At 40.5% G+C, this 20,769-nt stretch overlaps 2 protein-coding genes across 3 annotated transcripts in view; one reads left to right on the top strand and one right to left on the bottom strand.

Annotated features, from left to right (window-relative positions):
• Window positions 1-20,769, top strand: part of RB1 (RB transcriptional corepressor 1) — an 80,049-nt gene that overhangs the window by 29,189 nt on the left and 30,091 nt on the right. For both annotated transcript variants that reach the window (XM_031615833.2, XM_031615832.2), the window contains exons 13-17: window positions 638-754; window positions 1,452-1,508; window positions 1,591-1,622; window positions 1,701-1,777; window positions 1,876-2,078. In XM_031615833.2, coding sequence (XP_031471693.1) covers window positions 638-754; window positions 1,452-1,508; window positions 1,591-1,622; window positions 1,701-1,777; window positions 1,876-2,078 — 486 coding nt within the window. The remainder of the gene's footprint in view (window positions 1-637; window positions 755-1,451; window positions 1,509-1,590; window positions 1,623-1,700; window positions 1,778-1,875; window positions 2,079-20,769) is intronic.
• Window positions 17,324-18,503, bottom strand: LPAR6 (lysophosphatidic acid receptor 6). Its single transcript, XM_031615834.2, is given in 2 exon segments — window positions 17,324-17,485; window positions 17,488-18,503. Coding segments are annotated over 2 exon segments (924 nt in total). The 5' UTR covers window positions 18,365-18,503; the 3' UTR covers window positions 17,324-17,438.

Below are 20,769 nucleotides of genomic sequence, written 5' to 3' on the forward strand. Positions count from 1 at the left end.
GACTTGAAGAAACACTTGTGAAAAATTACCAGTCATTTAAAATTTATGCACAGAGATCTGACATGTTTTGGTAACTCCTTTATTACAAACATTTCTGCCCAAGTGCATTTTAATTAGGATTGTTTAATTACTTTTATTTTTGAAGGCATTTGTATCTTAACTGATGTGCACTGGAAACTTGTAGATCCCTAAATCTTTTTGTTACTGCACTAAATATTAAGGCTTATGTATGTATTGGATGGAAAAACAGGGAAATATAAAGAGGACATACAGAAAGAGGAGGAGGATATATTCATAGAATATCTCTCGTGTTCCCAGTCAGAGATTTAAAGATATTTTTAACTTGAAAGATAGTAACATACTTGGTACTACTTGTAAGTTGAGTTAGTTAATTACTTGCAAGAGATTAAGTTGCAGTTTATTGAAAATTATTAGCAATGTATATATTATATACCCTATATTATGTATGTATATACATATATATATATATAAAATATCATATATAATATCTTAAATACTCCACTCTGCTTTATGCTGATGAGGTAGCTAAGAGAGATGCTACAAGGTCTAGCAGGACTAATTTGATTAAATCATTGAAGTGTTTTGGAAATAACTCATCTTTTCTGTACTTGACTAGAATTGCACAGTGAACCCTGAGGACAGTATCCTGAAAAGAGTGGAAAGTCTTGGCCACATCTTCAAAAAGAAATTTGCTGAAGCAGTTGGACAGGGATGTGCTGAGATTGGCTCACAGGTAAGTAGCATTTTGATTATTGCTCATTTGAACTCTGTTGGTGCAGCAAATGTGTGACCTGACTTACTGCCTTGTCTTCAGTGAAGATTAATAATAGAAAGTACTAATCTTTTCAAGTTGAGGAATGGATATGCTTTTCTTCTAATGCTCTGTAAAGATAGCATTTAACAAGTGGTTCTTAATATATAGGGAACTGGATTGGGAAGAAGTGTGCTGGAAATAGTTTGGTGAAGAATGGGAAAATTGATGGGCAAAATACATGCAGAGGAAGGCGTGATGCCATTCATTAAAGTAATGTTAACTTAGAACTCTGCAGTGTTCTTAATATTTACTTCCTTATAAGATCAGTAGGCCAGCTGTGCTTTCTACAAGCATTCTTCTGGAAAGCAATTCCAACATGTTTGTACTCTACATTCTCTTATGTATCAGCATCGCTTTTTATCCTGTTAGCCATGACTTGACATAAACCCTTGATTAATTGATCTTCACATGGTTGAAGTAGTCACAAAGCTTTTGAGGTATCTCTGGTACTACTGGCAATTGGAGCTGAGAAGAACAAAGCTCTTTATTGTAGCTCTTCCAAACAAACAAACAAAATAAAAACAAATCCAAACAAGCAAAAATGAAAAAACAAACCAACAAACATAGTATTCTTGATTTCTTATTTTTTTTTTCTTTTTTCCCTCCTTTTTGATAGAGATACCAGCTTGGAGTACGGCTGTATTACAGAGTAATGGAGTCTATGCTGAAGTCGGTAAGTTTAGCACTGAAAGCTGTGTATTGACATTGCATTTTTGAATACTGAAAATAATCAAAGCTTGTTTTATGTATCTCAGGAAGAAGAGCGCCTCTCAGTGCACAATTTTAGGTATGTGCCAACAACTGATTATTATTACCTGTTATTTTATTGTTGGGATAAGTATTAATGATTTTGTTTTCCCTTTAGCAAACTTCTGAATGATAACATCTTCCACACATCTCTTCTGGCGTGTGCTCTTGAAATTGTCATGGCTACATATGGCAGTAAGTTGAATCCAAAGTGCTAAGGAGCAAACAAGGAAAACATGTGAGAAGTGAAAGAATGTAATGCTCTTGGTAATTGTAATCTGCTGTCCTTGCAGGAACTGCTTCACAAAGTGATGGTACCAGTGCTGAAACAGACTTGTCTTTCCCGTGGATTCTCAACGTATTTGATTTAAAAGCTTTTGACTTCTACAAGGTGATTGAAAGTTTCATTAAAGTGGAGCCAAGCCTAACAAGGGACATGATAAAGCATCTAGAACGCTGTGAACATCGCATTATGGAATCTCTTGCTTGGCAGTCTGTAAGTAGTGTTTTAAAGCAGTATTTGTCCTTGTATAACATGCAAATCTAGAAAAAGAAATACACCTAAATATATGAAAGAAGTTTTAGTCTTGCTGAGATGTGTTTTTAGCAAAGTAAATCACAAGAGCTAAAGAAGATCAATTTTAGCATGTCTTCAGGTTTTGGGAAGAAAAGGCTAGATCAGAGCAAAAGGCTGTATCAGAGAGAGATCAGCTTAACACTGCTGAATTTCGTGCCAGCATCTTTCATTATTCTGGCGTGGATATTAAGGGTAATAATGCCCATAAACAATATTTTGGTGCCAGTAGACAAGGCACCATTCTATATAAGAGCATACATTCTATGCTCTTATCTATAAACTTTATCCAGTTTTTAGTCTGCTTGACAGGAAGGCATTAAGTCTGTGCATCTGATATGATTGTTAATTGTACTTAAAATACTGATTCTCATTGTAACTTGCAGTTAAATTCCTTTAATGTTTTTGAATGCCATTAAAAGCATTCTGGTAGGTTGGGTTTTGTGTTTTAGGCTGAATCTCGATAAATCAACTGCTGTTTCTTTATAGTGTATCTTACTTATGTACCAAAAATGCTATCAGTGCCACAAAACAGGAGACTATAAAGACTGCTGACAAAATGACATGAAGTGACCATTTAAGAACCCATCTGATATCCTGTAGATCTGGGAAATCCAAAGAACACAATATGGCATAGATACTCTAACTGTGAACCAAGTTTGTGTATGATTTTGGTTAATGCATAATTTAAGCTTCAAGTTTTCTGGTACTGGTGATACTTTACCAGACTGTGGGGTTGTACTGGATTCCAGAAACAGCATTGTTGAGTCTGAGCCACAGGAGCTGCATTGTGAGCTCAGACTTTTAGGTAGAGGAAGCACACTGGCCTCTTTGTTACATGGAAGCAATTGCCATGCTTCAAGGTGAATCTGGTCAACCTGCTATGCTAACCAGCCTGTTTCATTTGACTTCCCTTACCAGCAGTCTGTGGACATGAGTGAGGCAGCTTCTTGAATACACTCTGTCAGGAAGGGGACCTTTTCATTACTGGACTAAGACTTGTGCATCTGGCTTTGTGCTCATTATTGTGACACTTATGTGCCCCAGCATTTCTGATGCAGTCCTATAACTGTTGCACCACGCTTTTTTTTTTTCCCCCTCTGTATTGCTTTCACATGTTTGAACTCTTGGTGAAATGCATGTGCTTCTCCACTGCTGAATGCACAGATTTTTTTTGAAAAAGACTGCCTGAAAGCACTTGAAGATTGAGAGCCTTGTACCAGAGCTTACAGTAGCAGGGAAAATGAGGAACTTTGCTCGAAATGTTTAAAGAAAACCTATTTGAGAATTTTAGTGCTTGAAGATAAAGGCAGAGATACAAATACTGAAGTTTTATTCTCCACAAGCAGAAATTGGCTTCTGACACCTCATGCAGACTGGTTTGATGTCAGCTTAATCATGAGTAGCAAGGCTTTTATCTACCAATTTCTACTCAGTAATTCAAGCACAACATGCAGATAATTTGAGTCAGATTTGGGTTTTCAAACTGGAGAATCCAAAACGTGGTGTTTTCAGTATTGAATCTATTGTCTTGAGTTGCCTGAGGTCTTTGGTGCTGTCTTGGAGTGACTTATACAGCTTATTTCAGTGGTTGCTAGTAGGTGTCTGTAAAATTGTAAAAGCATTTACTTTGTTACCTTCTCATATAATGGTTGGCCACTACTTAAAACAGAGCTAAGAATTGATTGACAATAGAGGAGGGGGTAAAAAGAAGTGTGCAGTCTGTACTTTTCTCTTTGTTACTGGCAGGCTCATCACTAGAGGGCACAGCAGGCCTCTCAAAAATGGAGGGTAACTGGTGCTGACAACCAGTTATGTGCTTGCTGCAACAGGACTGTACAGGTACCCTGTGACTCTGTTTTGGCTTCTGTGGCCTCCTCACAGGAGGTCCTACCTTCCTTCAGCATTGCTGACCATCCCTGTCTTCCTCATCCGTCATATAAAGTGTTTGAATAAATATCTTAATTCTTGCAGGTGTCTTGTAGTTTACAGTGAACTGAAATTGTGAATATAACTTAAAGAATACTTCAAGTATGCTAGTGCTACAAAGAGTACAAAAAAAAAGTTGATATATCTGAATCCTGTTAGGTGTTACAGCTGCCCATAAGGGAAAAGTTGCAAGTATTAACCAGTCTACATGTGCATAAGCATCCTGAAGATTGAAGATGTTCCATGACAGGAGGGGTTGGACTAGATGATCTTTAAGGTCCCTTCCAATCCAAACCATTCCTTTATTCTCTGACCGATGTAATGGTAGTTCAGGAGAGAAGGAGGAGTGAAATGCTGGTAGTGCTAATGTCTTGCTGTGTTTTTGGGTAATTGCAGTGTACATTATAAGGCTACCCACAAACTTTAGAGATTTTTCTAGTACGGAATATCCATCGCTGCCTCACATATTGACTGTTGCAGCAAATAACTTATGTAACTGACAGTTACTGTGTTGTTAAGGCTAGCTGGTTAATTAACATTCAGGTTTAGACTACTCAGGTGCAGTTTGGGTCCCGTAATGTAAGAACGGCATAGAACTCTTGGAGTCCAAAGGAGGGCTATAAAGATGGGGAAGGGTCTGGAGGGCAAGAATTTTGAGGGGCTGCTGAGGTCCCTTGGTGTGCTCAGCCCAGAGCAGAGGAGCTGAGGGGAGGCCTGATGGCGGCTGCAGCTCCTCACAGGGAGCGGAGGGGCAGCTGAGCTCTGCTCCTTGTGACAGCGACAGGGCCCCAGGGTAACACTTAATCAAAAGGAGGACATTTTTCAATGGCAGAAGTCTGCTAAAGGTTTTGGATTTCCTCAAAAGATTCAGCTAGTAAATGAGTGGTGATTTATTGTATTCCTCTGGTGTATCCCCTGGATGATATCTCTGTGTACTGTTGAGCAAGATGAAAAAAGTATAATCTTAATTAGTAATTTCCTCAAGAAAGGGTATGTAAGTTGAGATGCATACTTCATAAATGTCTCTTACCTCCAGATACTATAAAGTAGGAGAGGGCTAGGTAACTTATGCTTAGTTATAATGCATATCTTACAAGTGATTGCTTAGGCTTAATTTTAATCAAATTGCCTGATAATGTAAACATGATGGAATTTTAAGAAGATTAATGTTTTCTAATATTCCTAGAGAATGTATTTTCTTGAGAAGGTGTTATACTCTGAAGTAAGCATGTGGAACTTACACAAAACAAACAAACAAACAAAAAGCCCCTTGTATTTTGGTCTAGTTCTAACCTTCCCTTACAGGCAGAATGGTTCATGAGGAGGTTTGTCTGCTCTTGGGAGGTCAGGTGTATTGTCTGTGTTTATCCAGTTTTTCTTCTTTTCAAAAGCTGACTGCTTTTGGAAGCGAGACTACGATGTGAAATCTGAAGGGATGGGGAAATTGAAGAGAGAAGAGCTGAATTTATTGGAGTTTTACTTGTTGGAGAGTTTTCATGAGGAAAAATGCTTTGCATAATTTCTCTGAAGAAAAACTCTTAAGAGTTCATCTAACCTTTATCTGACTTTGGAAGCTATATCCAGTGAATGTGAAAGATTGTATTTAAAGATAATATATTGCTTCTTTGCTAGTCTTCATGAATATGTTTATTGCTTTTTGCACTGCTAGTTGATTTAGCTGTCTGTACATCAGAAAAGAGATTAAACATTTCCTTTCCATTAAGGAAAAAAGAAATCATAAAAACAACAACCAAAAAAAACCCCACCCCCAAATAGTATAAAAATATGGAAAAGTCTTCTCAATAATGCTTAATTTTGAAAAGGGGCAAATGTTGACACTAAGTGATAGGGAAAATATTTCATTTTCTTTAAATCTTAATTGAACCCTGAAGTTAGAAACCCCTTTTATCCCATTAAAAGTTATCCACAGATGAGGTTGTGATGCTTCCAGATGCAGATTATATGCAGACCAATTTGCTACCTACATTTTATTCATAAAGTATACCATGATATCTGTATGTCTAACTGTAGAGCATTTGTGCCTCATCTCATTAAAGTATTTAGGGCACTACTTACATTTGGTAACTTTATTTAAAGGAACTAAAATTACTTCAGATTCAAAAATAAAGGTGTCTGTACCCCTTCATTTTTATCTTATTGATATAAATACATTTTAAACCTTGGAATGGTTTATCTGTCTCCTATGAGATGGAGCCAGCCTGGGAGCTCACATTCATCCTTTTCTGTCAAACTGATCTCTCCTTGTGGCCAGTTTAGAAAAGGAATTGTTTGAATATTTCAGATTAGGGCAATATGAATGCATTTCTGGATCTTTGAGTTTCCCTTAGAGAAAGCCCTGCTAACTGCTGCACTGTGTTTTTAACATGAGTGTTGCTGCTTGCTGCAGTGAATTCAGAACCAGGGAATTCAGAACCAGCTTTCAGTGCCAGTAAATCAGATACAAAGTCTATCAATCTCCACAGTCCATATTAAGAGCAAAACATCTGGCCCATCTAAAATGCATTTGTTTCTTGGAACAGCATGAGAAGAGAAGGCTCCGGGGAGACCTCATTGTGGCCTTCCAGTACTTGAAGGGAACATATAAACAGGAGGGGGAACAGCTGTTTACGAGGGTGGATAGTAATAGGAGAACGGGAAATGGTTTTAAACTGAGACAGGGGAGGTTTAGGTTAGATATTGGAGGAAGTTTTTCACTCAGAGGACGGTGAAGCACTGGAACAGGTTGCCTAAGGAGGTTGTGGATGCCCCATCCCTGGAGGCGTTCAAGGCCAGGCTGGATGTGGCTCTGGGCAGCCTGGTCTGGTGGTTGGTGACCCTGCACATAGCAGGGGGTTTGAAACTACATGATCATTGTGGTCCTTTTCAACCCAGGTCATTCTGTGATTCTCTGATTCTATGACTTAGCTGGGTTTTTTTGCTGAATCGTAACAGAAGGTCAACACCTGTAGAGTGTCTTTGTTATCCATTCCTACAAATCCATTTGGTTGTGTTTCCTGGCCTCTCAGCCATGAACATGGAGGGCCAGGCAAAGCATTATGCTGCTTTCACGCTGTTGGTACCTCTACTTGAGGACTGTGCTTTCTGTAAATGCCTTTCCACAGGTACAGCAGGTGAAAAGGACAGCATACGTGTTTTGTATCATGTTTGGCATACTTGAAGCCATACTTCAGTGCATCTACATAAGCATGAAGAGTCCAAAGGGTATTCCTTGGACGACTGTATTTTTAAAAGGTTATCTGGTAGCTTCTGTGGTTGGCAGATGAGGGAAACTACTGTGTTGCCCTCTGCAGCCCCACAGCAGCCCAGAAGGAATGGGGAAGCCTTGTGAGCTGAGCTAAATGGAGTTAATTCTCAGTCTCATTTTGAGTGCTAGGCTTTCTTTTTTGTGTGTGAGACAGATGAACCTGCTCTACAGGTGGTGACACCATAGACCTCTTTAAAGGTTTCTCTACCAGGTTATTCCTCTTGACAGTTAAAATATAATCTGAAGTAGGATAGTGAACTTAGCAGTGTGCTGCCAACCCCATGTGGGCTGGGACCAGGGCTGGAGCACAGTGCAGTGCTAGCTCAAGGCTTGGCAGCTACACAGTGCTACATAATGCTTCTCCTTTATCTGCACCTTCTCCTTCTCTGTGGTTTCTATTGGCCAGCATTTGCAACGACATTTGCAGTGCTGTTCTGTCACGTATCGCAGATTTAACATAATTCAGTGTTTGCAATATCTATTTGTCAACTAAATATGTAGTTAATGTTTGTATACAGCTGCCTCATCCCACAGCGAAGACTACTGTTGGCTTTAAATTATGCGGCTCACTGTGGAAGAATTACCTTCCTGAAGAAAACAGCATATTCCCAGAGAATATATTTGTGTCATAAATATGACACACTCCCTGAGCTGGAATAACAGCAGAGCTACTTTGATCATAAAGTATGGAGACAAACATTAAACAAGCATGTCTAAGATTTATTTAAACACTGTTAGACAAATCCAGGTTGAAATGAAGCTGCGAGGATGTACAGGTTAAGTACTCATTAGTATTTAGTAGAGGATAAGCTTAACTGTGCAGGCCCTAGTCTTTGATTCCACAAGGACAGGGCTATACTCCAGTGCTTGGTTTCTGAGATGCAGCATACAGTTTCCAGTTAGATTTCCGTGCTCCTTGTAGGGATGAACTGAACATCTAAAAATGGAAGTTAGCTAATTATCTGGTGGTATGGAACCTTCTCAGCAGTCCTTTCTGTTAGGTCTGTCTGAAGTCTTATACCTCTAGCTCTGGAGGTAGTTGTCTACATGCAGTTAAGAAGTCCTCTCTTTCACTTAAGTATCTTAAGTCATTGCTATTAAAATTGGAAGGAGAAATAGGAATGGCCAATGCTATCAACAATTTGGATGAAAGGTTACTGGATGAATCACATGCAATTGAATTAGTAGACTGACCTTAAAACCTTTCTGATGGGCAGCCAAGCAAGGCCAAATGGTGAGGAAGGGAGTTTGGGGCTTCATCTATACAAACAGCCTCAAAGAAGCTGTGGTTCATCAGGCTTGGGCACTGCCTGGCAGCCATCTGCAGTGTTGTGCTGGTGACTCGTTCCCTGGCTCCTTCTGGCTTTGTCAGCACTCTTCTGGACAATGCCCAGGCAAGATGTGGGGCATGATGCAGATCACAGACTATTTTCTACTGCCGGTACGGATTAATGGGTGAGGAAGCTTCAACTGTGTGGGTGAAAACTGTGCTTTGCTGCTTGCCCTCAAGGCCTTAGGACAGGCCCTGGCTCGTTATGTGAACGACTACAAAGGTAGTGGTGGATTCAACCACGAGTGACCTCAGCGCTGGCACTGAGTCACACATTCTCACATTGTATCTCCTTCAGGTTCCAAGAACTGTACGTGTTCCTGCACAGCACTTGGCCTTTTTTTCAGCAAATCCAATCTATGTCAGACATACTCTTTCTCATGCTACATTTTATCTTTCAAAGACTTTAGATGTGGGAATACCTGGTTGGTGCTGTAGGCACTAAAATGCTTGGCTGATCCAGAATGACAGCTCCTCACTGGCAGGAGGTGATTTACTTAGGGAACTGTACTGGTGTGTAAAGGTAAGGCACCTAATGAATAGCAGGCATCAGGTTGGTGATGTCTACAGGAAGGATCTGCTGTGAGCTTATGGATTTTAGGTACCCAAAATACCCTGTCTCACTGTGGATGCTCTTACAGACAGTGATTTCTAACTTTGAGGGTTTTTCTTAAAGATTGAAAACCATGCTGAGTGCCACCAAGTGACGCCATCCCACATGCTTGTCATGCTCCTTTCTAAGGAGTTATGTTAAGAGGCTGCAACTTTAACCTTAAAGAAGGAACTGAGAGTTGATTTGAGGCTTCCTGTCTGTACAAACTAAATATATTTATTGCATCATGCATGTTTTCCAGAAGTGTGTGTGATCAGAGAGACATCACTGCTGGTTGGCATGATAGTACTAAGGAATCATGTTGGTTGTGCTGCATGTACTTGTTTTTATTTTTAAGGCTAAAAATTAGCTCTGACACTTGAGTTGTGACAAATGGAGCTGGAAAAGCTGGATTACAGGTTTCAAACAAAACTCTAGCTTTTGAATTCCTGTCTTTATGATACTGGGCACATTCTTAGAAGTGAGATGACTGCTTTTTTGTGTGTATATACCATATTATGTGCTTTTTTAAGCTTAAGCAGATATATAAAATCTTTAATAACTGTGTAATATACCTATGCATATATAAAAATCATTTTTCTCACCTTTCTAGCGGTCTAAAGAGTTGTCTTTTATAGAAACAATACCGTGCTTTTAGAGACTTGAAACCTGCCTTAACAGCTGAAAGCACACTGAAAAACCAGGAAGACTGGTGAATGGTAATCTTCACTCCAGTGTCTGCACCATCACTTTGAAAATCTGCTTTACCACTCCTATCGTGAGGATGACTCAAGCTGTTATTCATGCTTGGGTGTTCCCATCCAGCTAAATCCTCTAGGCTACTGGAATAGAAACCAGAACACCTAAAGCTGAGGTCTTGCATTTCCTGTATTTGTCCTTATTGGTAACATGCTTAGTCCTTGGCAGGCACTTAAAAAGGGTATGAAGTGCTCACTAGGGTTGTGAAGTGTTGGTTATACTAGAACCATATTATTGGATTTATCTGTTGCAGTAAAACCAAGGCAGCCCAACCCTTAAGATGCAATTTAGATTCAAGTACGAACATGGCCAAAGGGATTACCTAAGACATAGCAGCTATGCAATGTTCTCACTCTCTGAAGTTTGAATGCTGTTCTTGAATATAGATTTCAGTTTTTCTCTGCTTCATCTACTGCTTTAAAGTCTAGAGGTGGCTATTGGGGCTGCTTTTCGCACCGATGTTTGTGGTTTCCCTTTATGATAACCATGTGCAACGAAACGAGTTGCAGACTCGTGGCTGCAGAAGCAGGGGTTAGTTGACAGTTTGACTCAACTATAGCTGCAATAGCAAGCTGGGTTTTGTGCCCTGTGCAGCTTGAAGCTAGGTTGATTGCAATATGCAGATATCCTGCTCTGACTGTTCTGATTCCTATGCAATTTTAGCCACGGAAGTAAGACTTGGTTAACATCATACCGTGCTTTTTAGTGGCTTTGTTTTTGTGGCTTTTTTCTCCCCCTTAAGGTTGTCCCAGTACTAGTAATGTTTGAACCAGAAAAAGTGAAATAACTTTCTGGAAATCATTGCTTTTCCATTTTTATATTGTTCAGTGTTTTGGTGACCATACCATGCCTGTAGGACTCCAATTTTCAGTTCTACTCTGTTTCTAGGTAGTATGAACTTGAGGTAGTATGAACTTCATTCTGCAGCACTGCAATATCTGCACTGCAATGACTTGCACATCCATCTGGATGCCTACCTGTGTGACCTATTCTATGGTACCTGCTTTAGCAGGGGGGGGTTGGACTCGATCTCTTGAGGTCCCTTCCAACCCCTGAAATTCTGAGACTTTGTTGAGATTTTTAAAGGTTGCCCATGAGGAAAAATATAAAATTCAGAGCAATGCTTACAGTTGTTTAATTTTGTAAACTCTGGCTGAATTGGGGGAAATTTAATGGTACTGTCACATAGAATGCAAAAGTAAATAATACACGGATTAAATTCTGCAGCTGCGTCCCTGCTGCTCCCAACTTGGGTAGGCTTATGCTCTCAATCTTTTTAGTTTTGTAAATGTTTTGTCATTTGGTAGAACAAAGATTTTCTTGGCTTGCATGTTTTATGTGAGTCACGGTCCTCTATAGTTATAAGAAGCTTACAGTGCTCTTCCTATCCTTATTTCTGAGTTATTTGAGCCATTCCATAGTTCACTTTTCTATGGAAGATTGTTTTCATTAGTAAGCAAAGTAGGTACCAAATAACCATTGGAATGTGTTTTTCTCCAGCTATACGCTCAGTTTTCAAGCTCTCAAGGGGCTGATACTATCTCGTCAAACTCAAATTACCACATGTAGTTAGAAAGAGGTTTTTTCTTTCCACTTGTTGTATTTTCTCTAAGTTATTGCATACACATATGAATGGTGTGTTCTGTTTGTTGTTTTTTTGTAGGCCAAACCTCTTACCTCTTTTATGCTGTGTAAATATCTGGTATTTGTTATGTATCTGTGTGCACCTTACAGTAATTTTCCAATAATACGAAGTCTTATTTGTGATGAGGATCCCACTCTGCTTACACCAGTTGAATATGCACAGTGTTCACAGTCCCAGTCCTTCAGGAAGGTGATTTGCCAGTGTTTTGTTGAGGCTTTTTGGTCAGATGCGGTTTGCTGGTCAGACTGGGTGAGAGAAAAAGCTGCCAAAGGCCTCTGGTTCAGTTGTGCTTTAGAGATAATATCTGGACCTGTGTGGTTCAACCCCTATCCAGAGACTTCAGGCTCAGTTAAAACCAAATCTTGTCTGAACTTGGTTCAGGGAAGTCCCCGACCTGCTGTCACCCTGCCCTCCCAGTCTGGGAGTTAGCTTGCACATGGCATGCTGTATCCATGGTATATTTCTTTACTATGAGAGTGGTGGGGTGCTGGAACAGGCTGCCCAGAGAGGGTGATACCCCATTCCTGGAGGTGTTCAAGGCCAGATTGGATGGAGCCCTGGGCAGCCTGGTCTGGTATTAAATGGGGAGGTTGGTGGCCCTGCATGTGGTGGTGGGGGCTGGGGATTCATGATCCTTGAGGTCCCTTTCAACCCAAGCCATTCTGTGATTCTATGATCTGTCTCTGCTAGTTCTTCCTTGCGGACCAGCTTTGAGTAACCCAAAGGAACTTGCAGATCTTATCTAGACAGAACAAACTTTTTTTGTTGTTTGTTTGTTTTCTTGGTTGATAGGGTATTTTTTTAATGCACTTAATACATAGAAGCTTGTGAAACCAGCTGTGAGCATGCAGTAGATAGCACTTCTGACATGTGAAAGAAACTTGTGTAAACAAGCCGATAAAAAGCTGCTGAGTTTGGTTTTCTTACAGATAATTTTACTTAGGTTGAAAATGCAGATTTATCTATACATTACTCTCAATTTATTGTGTTTTGCTACCTAATTCCTCTGTTAAGAGACACCTGTGGTACTACAAGTACTTTCTTCATTCCTTGATAAAAACACCAAAGTTTTTTATTATAAAGGATTGTAACTTCAGTCAAGTGTAGTTCTCAGTACTGTGGTGAATGGTGAATTAACCCACTCCTTAGCAAGCAGGAGGGGGTTTTGGTTTTTGGTTGTTTGGTTTTTTTTTCATGGTTTCTCATTACATCAATAGTTGCTTTTATAATTATCCTGCCAGGACAGAGAATCAGTAGATCTAATGTGGCATAGCTTTACAGGAGGAAGACTTCAAATAATGATATGTACATCCTTTCATAAAGAAGCATTTTTAGCAAAACACATCTGAAAAGCAAAAGAGTGGGTCTAGCTGCTGTTGTTTTCATGTGAAGCAGACTTGATATTATTCCCAAGATAATGGCATTAATTCCTGGTGCCTCCCGTTAATGGTGTCTTTCAGATGTTTTTTCTTTAAGGCATCAACTGGCTGTTTGAAAAAGATGAGGGTAGGGCACATCTTAGAGCTGCGTGTGTGGGAAGTTATTCTTGTGAAGAACTGCCTCTTAATATAAAGCTGGGAACTTTTTGCTGAAGGCTTTCCTTTGTTACTCCTCGTGCTTCGCTTTTTCATATTTAAACAAAGAATTCTTAATAATTCTTCTAGTTTTGTTCTAACTGGAGCAGGAAGACTGCTCGCTTAATAGAGAAAAGGATTTTAAGTCTCAGTCCTGAACTTTAGTTTTCCAACAAAATGATAAGTTTTATAGAAAAACAGATGCTGTCTATTTAGATGTTTTGTGATAAGTTGAGTTTTCTTGAAGGAAAGACTGAGCTTATTTTGTAAGCAGTTGTAGAAAGAAGCAGGAGATGGAGGGAGATGATAAATTCAAAAGGCTTCAGTACACTTCAGTGCCAAAGCAGAATTGGAGCACAAGAGCAAACTTCTCTGTACAACTTCTTGCAGAAGTGTTATACTGTTGGCATGGCTTTCTAGACTTACATCCATCTTTAATGAGCTCTGTTGTGTTCTGAAAGGACTCTAATTCAGTGACTGTCAATTGTTTTTATACTTAATGTTTTCAGCACTGATAACTGGATAAAAAGTACAGGCCAGGCATTTGATTTGAATATATATATTTTTTAAATTTAAATTTTGCATTAGCTTTGAAATGTATTCTGCATTTTGTCAGTGATGCTTAATGAAATTGTCAGGACTTACAAGTCTGCCCAGGTTTCAGAATCTTATAATATATTTGCTGTCGGAAAAATATGAAGGCACTGCTTGTCATTGACAAACCTGAAAAATTAATTTGGAAGTATAAATAATGCCAGGATTTTACCACGGTCAGGTGGGATTTCTGAAATTACCTCTGGGTTCACTGTAACTTTACCAGAGTTCTTAATGTAATTCCTAAAATCTCATATCTGGTTAGAATGCTTTTTGCAGTTGCAACTGAAAAATCACTTGCCATTTGCTAGACATGATACAGGAGTATATAATCAGGTGTGATACAGAAAGACTGTCTGGCAATCAAATGCTCCTTGCCTTTTCCAAAAGAAACAAGGAGGTAATACTGAGAACAATGAATTTAAATCAGAAGGTGGTGGTTTTGTTTTGCTTTGTTACCCACCACAACACCCAACACAAAGCTGCTGCAGAATGGTTTCTCACCACACATACCCAACACAAACCTTCTGCTGCAGAATGCTGCAGATGTTAAAGTTGACTAAAGTTGAAATTCAAAAAAATATAAAAAGTTTTTAAATGGAAAATATTTTGTTGTTGAAGTAACGATATGCTAAATGTTATTTTTGATATTTTTTTCCCCTTTTCTTTTGGAACAGATGCTTTATTGTCTAGTTAGCAACTGCTGCCTCTTTTGTCTTACATCAAAAAAAGAGTTGACTAAACTTTAATTGCTTTTATTTTTGTGGGAAGTGGGCAGTATCTGCACTCTGTATGTGAAGAAACTAAAATACAAAGAACAAATCTGCATGATGTGGTCCCTGAAACCCCACTGTATAACCATTCCAGTAAAAATACAGCACTTTTAGGAAGTGCTGCATGCAGTGTGTTATCAGATACTTGGGAGCTCTGTCAGCGTAAGCCATTTTTGATTGGGATGCCTTGACATGACTTAGGAGATTAACTTCTCATCTAGATTTAAATTTTGGCACGAGCTCCTACCAGCAGAGTTGATATCAAAGGCAGGATTAGACCGAAGGGGTGCAGCTGTTCAGGAAAGTACCCATGGAATGTTGCTCTATCCACTGCTCTCTAGGATAATCTTCCTACAGAACTGGAAAAGTAGGTGAGCTGCATTCAATCCTGACCAGCTGAGAGCATGGTCTTATATCAGCTTTTCTGGGGGGAATACAGGTTTGCTCCCTGTCTTCTGAGTTGATCAGATGAGGAATTTCTCAAGTAACAGATACTCTAAATTTCAGACCTTCCTCTTTTACTTGAAGAACATAACTGACTACCAATGCCAGTAGCAAAGTTTGTTTGTTTGTTTTTTTCCAGTCATTCCTAATACTAAACAGGCTCTTCAAGACATTAGGGATGTGTATCTGAACTTTGGGCTTCTCAGTGACTGCTTATGTAAGAAACATAGAAGTTTTCTACTTGCAGTGTTTTTTCTCATGCATTTTTTCCAGAAGATAAATCAGAAGATTAAGACTTCCCAACAAAGAGATTGCCCATCTCCAACTGTTAGTCTAGATTTATATGCTTATCTCTGTAGTTTAGCTCATAGTATTTGAGTTTTCCTTTCACCAGACATGGAGAATGACTACAACTGGAAAATTTGAGGTACTCATACTATAAGTAATCAATACCGCTGAATTAGAAATTCAGTGTACAACTTACTTATGATAATCATGCAAAAACACTGCAGACAAAGTATATCTGTAATGTACTGTGACAGCCCAGTATGCGTTTTGGCCTGCTCTGAGACACTGAGTTTCGGATACTGCCCTGAAAAGTGCCTCAATTAGAGTATTGTGTCTGTGCATTTAGTAGTACTGTAGCTGTGCTGCGACTGACTGCCCTAAATCAACAATGTAATTTAATTTGCTTTTTCACTCCATTGTCCTTGGGGAGGAAAACCCAACACTTACTTCTACCTTTTAAGTATTTATTGAATGTTACAGGGACGTTAAATTAATTTTGAGGAAAATGTACACAATGTTTTAATAGCCAGGAAATGTATGTAGCAGGACATTTTAAAACACTCTTGTGTATACACTGCTGTTTGTAACATTATAAATAGATTTCTCTCTTTACATTGGCTTCGATTTTCAAAGCGTCTCGATTAATTTGGCCGGTGCACAGCCTCAAGTAATTTAGTTTTATGCTCTGTAATGTTTGCAAGAGAATAGCATTTGAGATTTTAAAGCTAATGTTAAAAATCAAAGTTTTCTCAGACAGAGATTGAGAAAAGTTCATTCTGAACACTACTGAGCTTGAGTTTCTTTGAGAAACTAAATAGTTTCTTGAAAGAAATACTTTGGCTGATGCATATACTTATTTTTAGTTACCAAAGGTCATATTTTTTCTCGTAACAAACTCCTAAGAGATTGAATTACCTTACTTGGAGGATGCTGTTTTGCTTAAAACTTGAAGAACTTCTCACAGAAGAGTTTAATAAGCTAGTATTGTACCCAAAGCACCCGCTTCAGTCATCAGAGGTTCCTGTAGTTATAATTGCACAGACATCTGAGACACAGACGAGAAGAAAAACCAGTTTTTCTGACATGTTTCCAGAAGCCCTAAACTATCTGAAGATTTAATTTCTTTATGAGGACAAGGCTTGTGGAGGAAGAATATTTCTATCAGATAAGTGGAAGAACAGAACAGTCTTTCTTTCTAGTTTTGAAACAGAAACAGTAGTATAAAGCTGGATGTGTTGAGAATAACTGTTATTGGGGTTAAAGTAGGCATGTTAATTTAGATAATGCAGGAAAAAAAGTGGTTTGTAGCTGTGGAGAAAAGGAATGTTAGTGGAAGGGAAGATACCTACTGTTTTTATGGGAACGGCAGCGGGTGCATAATTTACTGCTTATGGAAAGTGGAGGGCAGGTATGGGAGAAACTAAGATCTTGTAGCACAGAGATTGAAGCTCCTCACAAACATAATGAGGGAGGAAGCTGCAGGGAGTAGAAGGGGTTACGAACAAGGGAGGGAAGAGGGAAAGAGGAGATTCAGAAGCAGGCATGCTGGCTGAACTTACACGACCAATATGATCAGTATCTGGAGTCTGTACTGTAAACCAATCAGTTTCGCCCCCCTGTCTTCAGTAACTTGGGAATTGATGCGATTAGTTAAAAAAAAAAAAAAACAGTTTTAATTTTGGAAAAAACAGTATTTTCCATTTCTCTGACTTGACAAACCAGTCTTTGGACTTTCGTAACCGAGGCTGAAACCAAAAGGTTAGTTTTTTTGGTGTTTTTTTTTTTTTTTTTAACATAAAAACGAGTCAAAACAGACATCTGATAGAAATTCTTAAAATACTTTCTCTGTATACTGTTAACACTTTTACAGTCTTATCATAAACATTTTCTAATGTGAAGAAGTAATGTTTACAGATCAGAATATATTTTCACAGCTGAAGAAACGTGCAGGCTTCTAATTCCAGTTTAGTCCCAACAGTCTCCTGATACAGTTTATCTTGGAGAGTCACTATCAAATATTTTCATTTTTATGGTCTGAAAGCTGTGTTGCAGAAAGTTTTCTGACAGTGGCATTTCAGAGAACCTGTTATCACGTGTTCTGGTGAACCTGTTGTTTTTTATCGAATTTTGGATTGTATCTGAGGTGAAATAATACACTATGGGATCAAAACAGCAGTTTGAAACAGCGATGCACAGAGTGACAGGGTACATAGTCCTGACCGCAGTCACCACCGAGCAATTAATCCACGTCTGCGTTCTCATCAGAGAGTAAAGTATCAAGGTAATGTTATAAGGCACAAAACAGAAGCAGAATATCACCAAGTGCACAAAAATCATTTTGAGTACCTTTTTCTTGCTTAATTTATTCCGACTTAATGTAAGCGGTTTGTTCAAAGTCCTTAAGACCATGGTAGAACAGGTGACGTTCAAGATGAGGGGAATAAAAAACCCCACGATTTCAATGAAGATAACGATCCTGGACAGGTAGGTCTTCCAGGTGGACTCGGGGAAGTTTTCAAAGCACGTTCTTTGTTCTGTGTTGTTCTGGCGGTTTGTGGACTGGAAGAAGCTCGCCGGCGTGCTTCCTGCCAGCACCGTGATCCACACCGCCACACACACAATCCTGGCGTTCCTTTTGGTGCGGAGAGTCTTAGAGCGAAAAGGGTGCACTATGGCCAGGAAGCGATCCACGCTGATGCAGGTCAGGAACAGAATGCTCCCGTACATGTTGGTGTAGAACAGCGTGACGGAGATCTTGCACAGAACGTCTCCGAAGGGCCAGTTCCTTACCACGAAGTAATAAATCCTGAAGGGCAACGTAAACACGAACAGCAGATCCGATATCGCCAAATTCAGCATGTACGTCGTCGTCTCGTTCCGCACTTTCAATGTAAAAGTAAAAATGTAGATAGCAACGCAGTTGGCTATGAGGCCGAGAACAAATACCATGCTAAAGACACAGCCATATAAAGTGTATTTAAAGGAGTCCTCAGTGGAGCAGTTAGAGCTTACCATTATAATGGTATATCAGAAATACAAGCCTCCGTCGCTGTGACGCGCCGCTTTCTCGGGTGTTTTCAGGGCAACGTTTAAAAACTTCCAGCACTGCTGCAGATGTGCTTCTGCTCCTCCTCAGAGCTTCAGAGAAGCACCGCGTGTGGTGGGGTTCATCTCCAGGAGCTCGCTCCTCTCTTCCCACCGCCGCTGTAATCATGCAGCACGTTGTTCGCAGCAGACCAGGTGAGCGCCAGGCTCGCTTACTTCCATCTTTCCTCCCTGCGGTAAAGGTACGGTTCGGTAAAGAACTTTCCGCCTTATTCTGAGCTGCAGCCCATGTCGTCCAAGTGGAAGTAACCGGGCACGACGTGGGTTTCAGAGAGCCGTTTCCCGGGCTCGGCGAAGCGTGGGCGCTTCCATGCCTTTTCCCGCGGCCCTCTCTGCACGACGAGCTGTGCAGCCCGGCGGAGGGCTCACCCCGCCGCGGGCGGGAGGCAGAGCGGCTGCGAGGGGCAGGGCGGCGCCGCGGCGTGTCGGCTCCTGCGGGAGGCGGGGAGGGAGGGAGGAAAGGAGGGGAGGGGGCAGGCAGAGCTCGCCCCATTCGTAGCGTGACATCACGGGGAGGAGAGGCCGCGCCGGTCTCTGTGCCAGCGCGGGGTCTGTGGTGGTGCGGCTGCCGGGCGGTCAGTGTCCGCGCTGGGGTTGCCGGCTCGCCCCGCTGTGAGGAGGCGTGTGTCTGAGCGGCTCTCGCGCCTAAAGGTCAATGTTTCCTCGTTGGGGTTTCCTGTTACGTGTGCGGCCGAAGCTAAGCTTATGCTCTTGGAAAGACAGGTTTGCTTGTGATAACACGTTAATCACACCGAATCAGCTGATGTGCTCTGTGTTGATTCCCCTGATACATCAGTGTGTTCTTCATGAGGGACAAAGTGACGCTGACAGATAATTAATTTCACCTCGTGATTTACACAGGGGACGTGGCACAGGCATGGCAGACCTGGAGTGACCCTGGGACATCCCCCCAGCTGAGGTGTGGGGCAGTGAGAGACTGTAACCTGTGCTAGGAAACGTACAGAACCATCAGGATTGGAAAAGATCACTAAAATCATCTTGTCCAACCACCAGCCCATCCCACCATGCCCACTAACTGCGTTCCTCAGTGCCACATCCACACAGGTTCTGGAACACCTGCAGAGAGGGATGGTGACTCCACGGCCTCCCTGGGCAGCCTGTGCCACAGCGTCACTGCTCTTTCCAAGAAACTTTTCCTAATATCTAACCTGAACCTGCCCTGGTTCAACTTGAGGTCATTCCCTCTTGTCCTTTAATTCAGCTGAATTAAGTTGATTCCTCACGTGGGAAATTTTATCTCGTATCCCAAATTACTCCTAATCAGTAAAATGGTGCTTTTCACAAAGCGTGTTTCAAATACTGCACTATGCAGTTGGTTTTGATAATATAATGGGGTTATCATACGTGCCCAAAATGTTCCCATTAGTCACCGATTAATGAAATGAAAGCATGTTGTAACTAATTGAATTGTTAAGTAATATATATATATATATATTTTAAAGCAGCTCTTATGCCTTCAGGGAAGGCAGGTAGGAGATGCATCTCCATTTAGATAGAGTTGTTTATTTAGCATCAGCACGGACAGACTCACTGACTTCTGGCATCAAACCCAGTATGTTTCAAAGTCTTTGAACAACAAACCTCTTCATATCTGACTGGGTGGTGTGGCTCTTTGAACACTATTTTAATCAGCCGTGCATAAGCAAAGCTCTGCCAGGCAGAAACTGTCCAGTCTGTTGTAAAGAAGAGTAAGTAATTTCACCACGGGGTTTTGGCATTGTTTCTTAACGTTGGATATCCCAAACAAAATTCAGAAACATGTTAGAAAAAAAAGGAGAGTTTGGCTTATTTCATTTCAGTTTTGCTTCTGTGAAACCAGCTCACCTTGATTGTGAGTCAAGCAGTTTCCTTCAGTGGGCCATAATTACTAGAAATACATATATAAATATATTTAAATATTTCTGAAATTCGTAACTGTAAAGCAGAGTAGTGAAAAGGTGAGTGTGGCAGAGTCTTTTGTTTAATTCACTGAACTTGTAGTGTAACATACAGTTGCCTTCCCTGGCGAAAGCAGTTGTAATGTGTGGTTAAAAGTTGTTTCCTGACAGCCTCTTGGGGCTAAAGGGGATTTTTTAGCTTTTTTTTTTTTTTCTTTCTTATGCATCCTGCATTGGGTCTCAGGAGAAAGATTTCACATGGTAATGACCTTCCTTACACACCACACCTTTGCTGCCAGCAAACCTTCCTTTGGGGAGGTGGGGGCAGGCAGGAGGAAACAGCTGCAGGGTGGGCCCTGGGGGCCTGGGGGGTTTTTTCCTGCAAAGGAAATGATGCTGCTGCTGAAGGGAGATGTG

Source organism: Phasianus colchicus, chromosome 1 (genome assembly GCF_987193195.1).
Source record: "Phasianus colchicus chromosome 1, bPhaCol1.hap1.1, whole genome shotgun sequence".
Classification (NCBI taxonomy): domain Eukaryota; kingdom Metazoa; phylum Chordata; class Aves; order Galliformes; family Phasianidae; genus Phasianus; species Phasianus colchicus.